At 38.2% G+C, this 13,333-nt stretch overlaps 1 protein-coding gene across 2 annotated transcripts in view; it reads left to right on the forward strand.

Moving 5' to 3' along the window:
* Positions 1-12,966, forward strand: part of EPHA3 (EPH receptor A3) — a 562,283-nt gene extending 549,317 nt beyond the window's left edge. The window contains exons 16-17 of one of the 2 annotated variants that reach the window (XM_069760981.1): positions 153-308; positions 8,889-12,966. In XM_069760981.1, coding sequence (XP_069617082.1) covers positions 153-308; positions 8,889-8,994 — 262 coding nt within the window. In that variant the 3' untranslated portion in view covers positions 8,995-12,966. The remainder of the gene's footprint in view (positions 1-152; positions 309-8,888) is intronic. The other variant, XM_069760980.1, reaches the window with a different exon arrangement.
* Positions 12,967-13,333: the final 367 nt, after the last annotated feature.

Genomic DNA, 13,333 nt, shown 5'->3' on the forward strand with positions numbered 1-13,333 from the left:
ATAATTTTTAAGAGTCTCAAGAGAAGATGAGAAACTGCCCATTTGGTTCATCAATACACTCAAAGAACAATATGGAGCACTGAATTTTGCCAAAGTATTGAAAAGCCTTTAAAGTATGTTTTAAATAATTGTATTCTTTAATTTTCTTACAGACCATCAAATCTACTTTTAGATCAAAACAGTGTTGATTACCCCACCTACCGAGCTCCGGGAGACTGGCTAGACAGCATGCAGACTGGACAGTGCAAGGACATACTGTCAGGAGTTAGCTACAGCTCCTGCGAAACTATTGCAAAAATATCTTTAGAGTAAGTTGTTATAAATCTTTCCTTTTTACTTGCATTTTGCTGTTTTCGTAAAAAACATTTTTTACATTGTTGATAGAGATCAGAATATCTTGGCTGATATTTGTCATCTTCAGAGTATAGCATAATGATATTTGTGGAAATTATTTTTAGAGCTTAGGAAGTATGCATGGGGCATTTATTGGTAAATTAGAATCCTAAAAGGAATCTTGAGCAGAAAAAACCTGTTCAAACCAAGCACAGTCACTCGGTGCACCATCAAACTTAGCCATACAGTTAAGTGAACCTCCCACTCACTTCTATACATCTATTTTTGCCCCCTCTTACTTGATTGGATTTGTTCTGTGCTGCAACCCCTTCAAACAGCTGATCAATGTGCATGTCAGGCTGTGAGAAGTGACTAGCATCACATTAATTCTGACAGTATTCTTGGAAACTCAGCTTAGTTAAGTGGAATAATGAATACATTTCAAAAACCTGACCAGCACATCCAAACATAGACTCAGTGTGAACAGGTGCTGAACCTAGAGTAGCCAACTCGTATATAGTTAAGTAAATAAGGCAGCACAATGCAGCGCTAGAACATGCAAACTTGAAAAACGAAATTTGAACTGCATTACAATTTTATGTGTACCTGGTAGCCCCTTTACGGCATCTCTCTTATACCGTAAAGGGGCTACCAGGTACACATAAAATTGGCCATTTTTATGCGCTAAATGCTCTCATTTTTCATATTTCTAGTGCAGTAATGCAGTTCAAATTTCGTTTTTCAAGTTTGCATGTTCTAGCGCTGCAGTGTGCTGCCTTATTTACTTAATTGAATAATGAATACATGACACAGCTGACACCTCACAGTCTCAGATTGGATAGTCGAGCTGTCAATAAACACACTGACAGCACAGCATGCCCCTGTACCAGATTGGATGGTCAAGCTGTCAATCACTGTACTGACAGCTTCAGCACCTTTATACCAGATTGGACCGCTGAGCTGTCAGTAAATGCATCCCAGACACCCTGAGAGGTGGAACCGTGACACCTTTTTATTTTATGTAATTGTATATATCGTATTGTTTTGTTCCCATTTTCCATCATCTTTGTATATTTTTATAAACACTGCCTACCTTTCTGGATTAGATATATCAAATTTAATAGCTCTGTTCCTTTTGCTCTGTAAACCGCACCTGGGAAGCCATATGCTACCTGTAATGGGTGTCTTCGAAGCTGCTGGATATTGACAGGAACTTGAACATGCAGTCGTACAGTATGCGCCAATCCAGAGGATTCCAGTGGGTGAGGGTGCAAGGATCTGTATGCAAATCCTGGAAGCTGAAAACATCCCAGTTCTTGCATTGCTATCATAAAAATCGGACATATCACATATTGAGCATGTTTGGGATGCTCTGGATCGGCGTATGCATCAGCATGTTCAAGTTCCTGAAAATATCCAGCAACTTCGCACAGATATTGAAGAGAAGTGGACCAACATTCCACCGATCACAATCAACAACTTGATAAACTCGAATGTGTTGCACTGCATGAGGCAAATGGTGATCACACCAGATAACGACTGGTTTTAACAAACCTCACGGACCTCCCCAAAACTGTAAAACTGCACATTTTAGAGTAGCATTTTAATTGTGACACACCTGTACAATAATGCTGTCAGGTGGATGGATTGTCTCGGCAAAGGAGAAGCGCTCACTAACACAGATTTAGACAAATTTGTTAACAATATTTGAGAGAAAAAGGCCTTTTGTGTACATAGAAATACATCTTACATCTTTGAGTTCGGCTCATGAAAAATGGGAGCAAAAACAAAAAGTGTTGTGTTTATGTTTTTGTTCAGTGTATAGTATATTCCATGCGTTGGAATTGGAGGTGTAAATACCATACGCTCACTGTGAGTTCCCCAATAACTGACCTAGTAGTGGAAGCAGCCACGGCCTCGTCCTTCACTCGTCACTCAATTGCGTAATTGTCCTGATGATTGGAGGCAGAGGAATTACGTTTCCGTGACATATTGGTGGCAGGGGTGAGATCTGGCTGATGTCACCGATATCATCTGTAACAAACTGGTAGCAGTGGTGGGATCTGCGTGACCCTCCTAGCTTTTATCCTTGACACTTCCGATCAGCGGTGATTTACATGCCTGTTTACACAGGCAGACCAAAATAAATGGATGTGCACTGAGCGATCTATAATTCGCTTAATCCGCATAGGCTGCCATAGTTCTCAGCTGTGCGAGTTCACACAGGACACTGCATTACCGAAAGTGATGATTTTTGCAGTGCACAAAAGATAATTTCACCCGATAAACAAGCATTTTGATTGTTATAAGCAGATTTTTGTTCTAGGTACAATTAAAAACAAAGTCTCAGAAAAATCAAGAATTGACACAGCAAAATTTGCAGGATGCATCTTTATTATGTGTTATTAAGTGCTTTCTGCATCCTGATAGTCCATTAGTTACCTGGGCAGGTAAATACTGTTGCCCTTTTTTGCTGTGTTAATTGTTGAATTTTTGGGGAAATTCTAATTGTTTTCTTTGGCTTTGCTTTTAATTTTAGTTTAGGCACTCGCAAGTGTGAGGACCCTTGACGTGGGATGCGATCTTGCATATTTTGGCCAAAATATCAACCAATACCTCATATATGTATATCATTTTTTTTCCACTTTATATTTTTTATTCAGGGTGCAACCAAGCCTACCAATGTTGGCATTGTAAACTAGGGTGTCTGTCCTGGTGGGGTGCACTCATATAGTGCTGGGCAGCCTACCTAATCTAATAGTATGGGCGTAACAGGCTGTAAGCCAGACACTGTACTAGATGTGTGACCAGCGCTCTATACAAGCCTTTTTTGTATGCACTTTTAATATTAAGCACCATGATTTGGTAGGTAGTGAGTGATTGTCTCATCACCTTTGTTGCCTCCATCTTTATTACATGGGTTTGCTGCATCCTGTGACTTGGGCAGGTAAATACAATTGTCCTTTTTTGTTGTGTTAATTGGTTCTATGCAACTTCTGGTTCTACTTATTGAGTCAGTGCCAGAGGTGAGCGGATCAGGCAAAATTTGAATTTGTCTGTTCACGTAGATTTTCTTGGAAAATTCAAGTTATTCTCTGCAAATGTAATGTCCATTATTATGTTGCAGGGTTTTTCTAGACCACAGAGCATAATAAACATAAGATGTAAAAAAAGTAAGAAAAATCTGTGTACTTACCTTACCTCTGACCTCTCCGACCTCTCCGCTTCTCATCACCACCTGCCTGGTCCCTGCCATATCTTCTGATCACAGCCACTCGCACTGAACTCACTGAATCTGCAAGCACGAGAAAGGTCAGTGTGTCCTGACATCAAAACATGCGCCGTGACTTCTCACGCACATGTACAGGACCGTCCTTGGCCTCATCAGAGGGGATCTTGGCACAACTTGCGATGATCAAAATATGTAGTAAGGAACCGACAAGTGACGGTGAGCAGAGGAGCCAAAAAAGTGTTTGGTAAGGTGAGTATAAGAATATTTATTTTTTATTCTTTAAGCTTTTGATGGTCCTTTTGAGTTCACAAAAATGGCGGCTGGAGAGGTTGAAGTGAGTTACAAACAAATCATTGTTTTGGTGACTGCAGATTTTTCTAAAATGCAAGTAGAATTCAGTGTTTTAGTCTGTGCTTTTGTTTTTTTGCCACTGTTCTATACCAGTAAACTGGACACCGCTATAGATTCCTTTTATAATTCCACCTCATAATAAACCTTTTTCGCAGTCCATTCTTCTTGTTACGTTATCTATCCTGTTCACTTAATGAGTTTTCCATTCACTTCCAGTTATATGGATGAGTCTAGCCTGATTAATGTGATGACTAATCATGGTTATATGAAGGCGTTATCAATATGTAATGAACTGACTCTATGTCCAGGATTAGGCAGAAGATTTGGAGAAGGCCTTAGGGGAAAAATGGATTTTAAGCGGTTTGAGCGCTGACAGAGTGAGCGATAGAAGAAGAATGAAGGAAAAGGCTTATTTTAGTGTCAGATGCAATGATTAATAAATACAGAGGATCAACTGGAGAGTTTAAGCCATGCCGAATGAAAATAACACTGTGCCGCTAAGCCAGCCTTCAGGTCATTTCTATATATATCATGTGGCCAAAAATCTGTGGACATGCTTTATAATTAATGGATTAATTCAATTTAGTTACAACCAGAGCTCAGAGACTCAGCAACTTCATCTTGACATATAAACCCATCTTTACAAATGTGTGTTTATCAATAGTGATGAGCGAATATGCTCGTTACTAGAGATTTCTTGAGCATGCTCGGGGGTCCTCCGAGTATTTTTTAGTGCTCGGAGCTTTAGTTTTTCTTGCCGCAGCTGAATGATTTACATCTGTTAGCCAGCATAAGTACATGTGGAGATTCCCTAGCAACCAGGCAACCCCCACATGTACTTATGCTGGCTAACAGCTGTAAATCATTCAGCTGCAGTAACAAAAACTAAATCTCCGAGCACTAAAAAATACTCGGAGGACCCCCGAGCGTGCTCTGGAAAACCTGAGCAACGAGTACACTCGCTCATCACTACTTCCAACAACCCCTCTATTCATACTCTTTCAAGAAAGGGTTGCAGGATCTACTATCTAGTGATCAGTGGGCATCTCTCTGGTGTATTTAGGATCCTATTATCCTATTGTAGCTTCAATCCAGTGGCTCAATGTAAGCAGCCATATATTGAAATCTATTGGAAAGCCTTCCCAGACAAATGGGGCTGTTATCGAAGTCAAAAGAGCACGCATGCGATCATTCCCGCACTATGTATTGAAATACTCAGGGTGTTCAAAGATTTAGTTGCAACAGGATTATGAGTTCATGCAACTGTCTCTTCTAAAATTGATGGAGGACTTCGAAGGTGGATTTAGACTTTATTGAATTGCTCATGTGGTAATTTTCAGAGGAGATGTAAATCTACTTCATGATTAATGTTTGTTTCCTATTTTATATATTTAGGCTGTTTAATAGTATACTGTAAATAGGACATGCACTACAAAATGTAATAAATCTGGTAAACCATGGAGATTTCCTCTTTCTCCTGAAGTTCTGCTTTAGATTCTGATGACCCCTGTAGACAGAGAAAGCAATTCCTGTACTAATTGTGCACAGTATTAGGAATTTGCCATCTAGACAGTTCTCTAATGTGATAGTATAGGGTTCACATTTATTCTGAGCCTGGGCTGACAGTAATTTGGGTTAATTTTGCTGATTTCAGAATTTCGGTCTCTTTGAACCACAGTATGTTGCCTAAACAGCTGTTAGTAGGTAATGTACCCTTGTATGAACCGTGCATAGAAAGGCATATTTACTATGGGGGAAGTAACGCTGCACACATACATTTCTGTAGAATGACATAGGGAACAATCCACGGGGCTGTCATTTCCACTATTTCGAAAAAGAGAAGACTGGGCTGGAAAGGGTTAGTCTGCAGAGTTAATGAAAACATGACGTTTTTGTGGACTGCTAACAAGAATAATTATCTGATGAGTTTTTAAGTAAATTACTATGTAAAACTCTTCCTGTCTAAATCAGTATCTCATTAAAGTGTAATCTCGCTAAACATGCATGGCATTGATGAGAGATTACGGAGGTTTTCCTGAGACGGCTTTTTCTTTGGTATTACCTAAATAGAATGATTGAATTGTTTTCTAAACTTTCTCGACTTAGAGAACACAGCATGAGGCCTCATGTATACAGCTTCATTACGCCTCGGTGCAAGGTCCGAAATACAGCTGTGATAGAGACCAAAGGCATAGTATGCAGGGTTCTCTTGGGGTATTATCTATCTATCTATGTATCTATTATCTATCTATCTATTATCTATCTATCTATCTATCTATCTATAGATCTATCTATCTATTTTCTATTTATCTATCTATCTATTAGCTATCTATCTTTCTATCTATCATCTATCTATCTATCTATCTATCTATCTATCTATCTATCTTTCTGTCTTTCTATATATTATCTATCTATCCATCTATTATCTATCTATTAATTATCTATCCATCTATCTATCTATCTATCTATCTATCTATCTTTCTATTATCTATCTATAGATCTATCTATCTATTTTCTATTTATCTATCTATCTTTCTATCTATTATCTGCCTATTATCTATCTATCTATTAGCTATCTATTAGCTATCTATCTTTCTATCTATCATCTATCTATCTATTATTATCTATATTTCTGTCTTTCTATCTATTATCTATCTATAGATCTATCTATCTATTACAGTATATATCTATAGATCGATCTATCTATCCATCTATCTATCTTTCTATCTCTATCTCTTATCTATCTCCTATCTATCTATCTATCTATCTATCTATCTATCTATCTATCTATCTATTATCTATCTATCTATCCTCTATCTATCTATCTATCTATTATCTATCTATCTATTATCTATCTATCATCTATCTATTATCTATCTATCTATCTATAATTAGTATTGAGCAAGTATACTTGTTGCTCGGGTGATCTCCGAGTATTTATGACTGCTCGGAGATTTAGTTTTCATCGCTGGCAGCTGAATGATTTACAGCTATTAGCCAGCCTGATTACATGTGGAGATTCCCTAGCAACCAGGCAACCCCCACATGTACTCAGCCTGGCTAGTAGCTGTAAATCATTCAGCTGCCCTGATGAAAACATAAATACTCGGAGGTCACCCGAGCGTGCTGGGGAAAACCCGAGTAACGAGTACACTCGCTCATCACTATCTATCTATCTATCTATCTATCTATAGATCTATCTATCTATCTATCCCCAACCTCCTTTAAATTACAGCATACTTAATCAGAAATGTGTAACCATTCACTTGGAAAGTCAGTGAAAATCCAGTGTGAACAAAAACAAAAAATGTTATTGAAACATCCAAATTAAAATCTTAGAAATATTAAAAAAGGAGGACATCCTGGAGATAGTAGCAAAAACCTATGCGCTTCGAAGCGGCATTTGTTTGTGGTTCTTATTCATGATTCTAAATGTTTCTGTGAATTGAATTTGGACGTTTCAATAAAAGTTTTTGGTTTTGTTCACACTGGAAATCAAGGGCTGGATTTTTACTAACATTTCAAGTCACATTCGTTGCTTCTCAACTGTGACTTTCCTCTGAGCAGTTCCCGTGGACCTAACAAAGTATTTGAGAGCTGAGCTGAATGCACATATTGTTTTTCTATATTTTACCCATTCACTTGATAGTGTGTAATATACAGTATTAATAATTATATCCTAGAGGCTGTATGGATACATTTCTGATTATTGCACATGTTCAAATTATTTTTTTTTTTTCAAATGCTGTATACATGCAGGATGCAAATATAAGAACCAGTAAAACTGGTCTTGATATGTAAGACAAAAACATATAAATCCATGCAATACTGCAGACACAGAAAACATCAAAAACAGAGACAGAAACATAATGATTGAATACCCTGCTGTAAAGAAATAAACAGCATAGTGCATGAAAATAATATACGGTACTTAGATAACATGTTTTTTTATCTAAAAAAATGCAAACGCCATCCCACCACTCCACGGTGACCGTGATTGGGACAATTATACACTAATTAGGACTGTTCTAATCACGGTCACCGTGAAGTGGTGGGATGGCTTTTGCATTTTTTTTTAAATAAAAAAAACATGTTATCTAAGTACCGTATATTATTTTCATGCACTATGCTGTTTATTTCTTTACCGCAGGGTAATTAATCATTATGTTTTTGTCTTTGTTTTTTTCTGTTCAGTGGCCAGTGTGGACATGCGCTTACACGCTGCATGCACACCAGTTTATATCCCAGTTCATACCTTTGGGCTTCCTTTTAGACACAGAAAAAATGCATGGGTGAGATAAGAAGAGTGTCAAGTAACAATAAGGTGTATTATGCAAGAAATACAAGTAAAGGTATACCAAAAGCGACGCGGCATGCTAAAGTGTCCATAAAAGATGGATACTTCCACTGTTGAAATCCAATCACAGGACAAGAAATAATGAAAAATTTAGGATAAGATTCAGACTAGTTTTTAGTTAGCCCATACAATGGCTCACTCTTGTTTCGCAGTCTGCTTTGTCAGGGGTATTTAAATACTGTATATATGAAGTTTAAAAAAAATCAGTTTTATAAGAAAACAAGGGCCCTCTTTTTAAATGATTGATTTTGGTGAATGGGAGAACACCTCACGTTAGCTTCACGTCATTGCCTACTATAGGGCTATTCCAAGGAGAAGCATTTTTTACACCAATTCACCGTATTGATTACAAAAGCTAGGTGAGGTGAGTGTCCATTTGCTGGGACTCTGGGACGATCACCGATTCCTTATTGCCCCTAGTCTGAAGTTAGGAGAAGTGTAAATGTGTCCTGTCGTTCCATTCAAAGCTCTGATTGAAGCAGTCTGGTGCCATGCCACTCACAGTTCTCCGAGTCGGGGGCTAGATGCTAAAAGTTTATATCCCCTTTAACGAAAGCTCTGACATAAATGTTATCCGCGTATACTGTATGCTGATTACATATTTCTTCATTGCAGCGATATGAAAACAGTCGGAGTCACAATCATTGGCCCCCGAATGCAAATGGTGAACGCAGTGAAGCCTCAAGATCTTCACATAAAGAATGGACCTGTTAACGTGTAAAGAAATACCGAAAGATGTATTTTTTAACAATGGTGCAATTATACCTAAAAACCTGGGAAGAAGTGAGGAGCTTGAACTGTAGGGGAACCTCACTCTCTCTTACATGGGAGTAACAATGCCTTAAAATCCGAGTGAAAACTCTTCTAAATATCTGCCAGGAAAACTTCACTTCTGGTCAAATAAAGATAATGTATGTGTGCTGGGAGAAAGCAGATGTCTACCATGGACAACATATCAAGATCTGATCACAGGGTCAACCAAGATCATTACAAAGACTCGCAATATGTTAAATCTGTGTTAATCTTATTTTTTATGGAATTCTTGATTTTTATGTTTCCAAGTCTAAAGTGAACCCAACATAGAATCAGTATATGATCACATTAAACTTGTTTCTGTTTAATAGCGCATGGTGAGATGGGGAACGCTGTGGCTGCTGCCAATCCAAGTGCGAGTTCAACAGCCGAATCATAGAAAATGGACTTGTCATTAGAGACAAGTTTCCTAACAACTGCAGACGTGTATGTTGAGTAGAACTGATAAGAAGCCCTCCCATCAAAGTTTTTATCCTCTTAATATATTACAGTCATCATAATATTTAGCACTGTGTTCTTGCAATTGCTCAATTTGCCTTTCTACCCAGCTAATTGTTCTCTTTTCCATTAGGTCTGATATAATTTGAAAAAAACAGACTAGATGAATCCTTCTAAGATCTATGTAGAAGCAGAAAGTCTCTTTTCTCTGCATGACTCATCATTAGAACTACAATTTTACTTTACTGCTAAGTCCCTGGCGGCCTAGCCCCACCCCCTCCTCAACACCTGACCCTGCTACTCCTCTCCTCCTCCATGATGGGGACTTATATAGGGATAATTCATGCAGCTCAATCAGCTTCTACATAGAGCTTAGAAGGATTCAGCTTTTCAGTTTTTAATCACGTGATGTCATAGACCTAAAGGAAAAGAGAAGAATTAACTAGGTAACCGAGGAGGCTGATAAACTAGGAAATAAGCAGTAAACAATAAAATAAAAAAAATCCCTTCATTCTTGAGAATAGAGAGGATTTTTAATAGCAAATAAATTGCCAAGTTTATTTTTCAAGCACGTTCTCATTTTTCACATATAACCCCTTTAATGTTACCATTCTAATAAAAGGTACGAAAGAATATGAAGCAGTGAAGAAATTATACAGTGCCATATTTTCTTATTTGCATCTAATGTTAAGTCAATCATATCACACAAGTTTCTTAGCACTGGAAAGCAGCTAAAGGAGTGAAACTGTTTCCAAAAATGTGTTTTTATATACATTGATTGCTGCATAATTCCATTGGTGGCTTCCTAGCAGCTCAGCTCCATTGAAGAGAATGAGGCTGAGCTACAATGCAACAAATGACAGGTGTGATGCTGTTTTTGGAAGAAAGCAGATATGATTTTCTAATGCTTTTCAAGCTTTTAAGTTTAATCTAATGTTGAAACCTGATACTAGCAGGACAGAGCCTATATAAGCACAGAGGTTTCGCTGTACAGTGCTTCATCAGGTGTTGTGTGAACAGAGCTATTGTTTAGAGCGAAGGAAAATTCCAAACTCTAGCGCTGGGATTGATTCCACAGTTCTGTTTTTTGTTGGATTTGTATGGGATCAGATAAAAAAATATCGCTGTATGCCTGTATAAGAAATTAGAAATAAGGGCCTAGCTACACTCCTATAGATGCACTATTCTGTGTGTATTAGACCTGAGAAAAAGCAAATATACCAAGTAGTAGCCCTGCAGTATACTGGTATAGTGGTAATCTCGCGATAAATAGCTTTCAAAGGGAACTTGTCACCATGTGTTTGTTACCTCATCTGAGAGCAGCATAATGTATGAAATGAGACCCTGATTCCAGCGATGTATCACTTAGTTTACTGGGTGCAGCAGTGACACAATCAGAGTTTTTAGATGTAGTATGAAGTTGAGCTCAGAAAGCTAACCCAGCCCACACCACAGCTTTCTGTGTACATTGACTATTGACAGTAACCTGCTTATCAGAGGAGAGGGCTTGGTCAGACCGGTGCTCTTATGCAATGATAATCTCCTAATGATAAAACATACAGTGTATGGAAACAACAACACACAGACAAATATGTGACACTGTGTGCTACATTATGTTGACCTCAGATTACATAGCAAAAACCTGCTGACAGATTCCCTTTAAATAATTCCGGGTCGGCTTACTGGAGAAGTGGCTACTGGGAGAAGATTAAGTTATACTCTTCCTGTAGCCGCCCGCTTCCACTCATCGGGGTGGTGCAGGCAGTGTTTACAGCGAGCATGCTCTGCAGTATGTGTAGTATGTAACAACCCCTGATTCAGTGCCCTAATGACAGGACCTACTTTCCATAGAATGTCTCTGGGTCTGCTGGAAATAGCCTAACATTTTTTTGGGGGAAAGAATCCTTTACAGTTTGTCAAAATAATGATATATTTGTACAATTTAATACGACTTGTCTTTTTTTAGGTTTTTTATTTCATTTACTGATAGTTTTTCACAATAAGTTTGACAGGTAATTTACACCTAAATGGCAGAGTTGTCAAAAGTTTCCATTCTTTGCTTTTGTCTATGGTCAAATTCAGATGTCCGCGAGACACGGTCAATGTATAGATCAGGATGTTCTCCCAATCTAAACTCAACGGCCTCATGGGCATATATAAAGCTGTTGAGTTTGGGTTGGGAGAACCTCACCTAGACTGCGATGCATGGATGTCTGAATTCAGCATGTCTTTTTTTTTGGTCGTGTCAATGTAGGCAGCTACCGACACCAGAAAAAGATGTTTTATTTCAAGATGTTGATTTTAATTTGCACCTTCGTACAGAAGGTCTTTGGAAGTCAATTTTTATCTATTTGGGCTCCTTGAGAATCGTTAGGCTGTATTCAGTTTCAAAGGTCCATGGGGAACAAGTAACCTGCCACCATAAAAACTCACATACATCTTGTAAAAAAAAATGTAAGGGACAGTATGCAATGAGACAGCTGAATCAATTGTCCAGTAGGTGCTCTCCAGCCTAAATGACCTTTAGGTTAAGAGTGCTCAAACCTGATCTCCCTATGTAACGTCCATGACCTGTGTTACTGGTATTCTCTTATTATTAACTTTTTTTAGTTATTTAATGTATTGAACATATGCTGTGTAAAGTTGAGCTAAAAGATTTGAAGGACCCTGGTCCAGCAATCATGTTTGTAGTCCATGGCTCCTGGACCAGAGCCCTTCAAACCTCCTCCTAGGTGACAGCATCCCCAGGACCTCTTCTGTCATGATGATATGTGCTTCATGCCACAACAATGATGTCGCTCCAGATCTACTAATCAGAAGAGGTGTTGGGGAGCCAAGTATGTAGAAAGAGGTTTGTAGAGCTATGGTCTAGAGCAGGGGTCCCCAACTCCAGTCCTCAAGGCCCACCAACATGTCATGTTTTCAGGATTTCCTTAGTCTTGCCCAGGTAATAATTGCATCACCTGTGCAATGCAAAGGAAATCCTGAAAACATGACCTGTTGGTGGGCCTTAAGGACTGGAGTTGGGGACCTCTGGTCTAGAGGCCACAGACAAATAAACGTGACCGATGGACCAAGGTCCGGTGAATCTTTTGCCTCAACTCTAATATTGTGTATTCTTTTCAACATGAGAGGTTCACTTTTGACTTATCATTTTCAACTTAAGTATTAAAGACCATATCTATGAGAGAGATGAAAACCACTTTGCAGGATATGTGATATTTTTCAATCATTGAGTTCATTTGTAAAAGGAATATTTATTTGGCATCTTGTTTCTAAAAATATGTTTTTGTTGCTATATTTCTATTTTAATACGTATTAAAATTTCAACACAATGCTTCCAATGTAGCTTCTGTTTGACCATGTAAAGGATTTTCTTAAATTGTTAAAGCGTACCTATAGTTATATCGCTTTCTTTTTTAATAAATCAGTACTACATGGCAATACATTAAGCTCTGTAATATATCTCGTTAGAGGAGAAATGGCATCTTCTTCCGATTTCAGCAGTTTTCCTTATCTTTAGCTTTCCTGTAAAGGTTCAGTAACCTCCTAAGAGCCCCAAAACTATATCAAATAGAAGACAGGGAGGAAGGGGATGCAGCTGCAGATTTTTTTTCAGCAAAGCAGTAAGAGGAGGCAGACAAAAAAAATGATTGGCTCAGACTACATACGGTTCTAACATATCAAAAGGAAAAGTCCATCTACTTTCGTACTATGCAGAAACAGCAAACCAACAGTGCGGAAAAATGGAAATATGAAGGTTAAAAAGTTAATATGACTATGTTTTTGTAACAATAGGTGTACTTTAA

This window comes from Ranitomeya imitator, chromosome 3, assembly GCF_032444005.1.
Source record: "Ranitomeya imitator isolate aRanImi1 chromosome 3, aRanImi1.pri, whole genome shotgun sequence".
Lineage (NCBI taxonomy): Eukaryota > Metazoa > Chordata > Amphibia > Anura > Dendrobatidae > Ranitomeya > Ranitomeya imitator.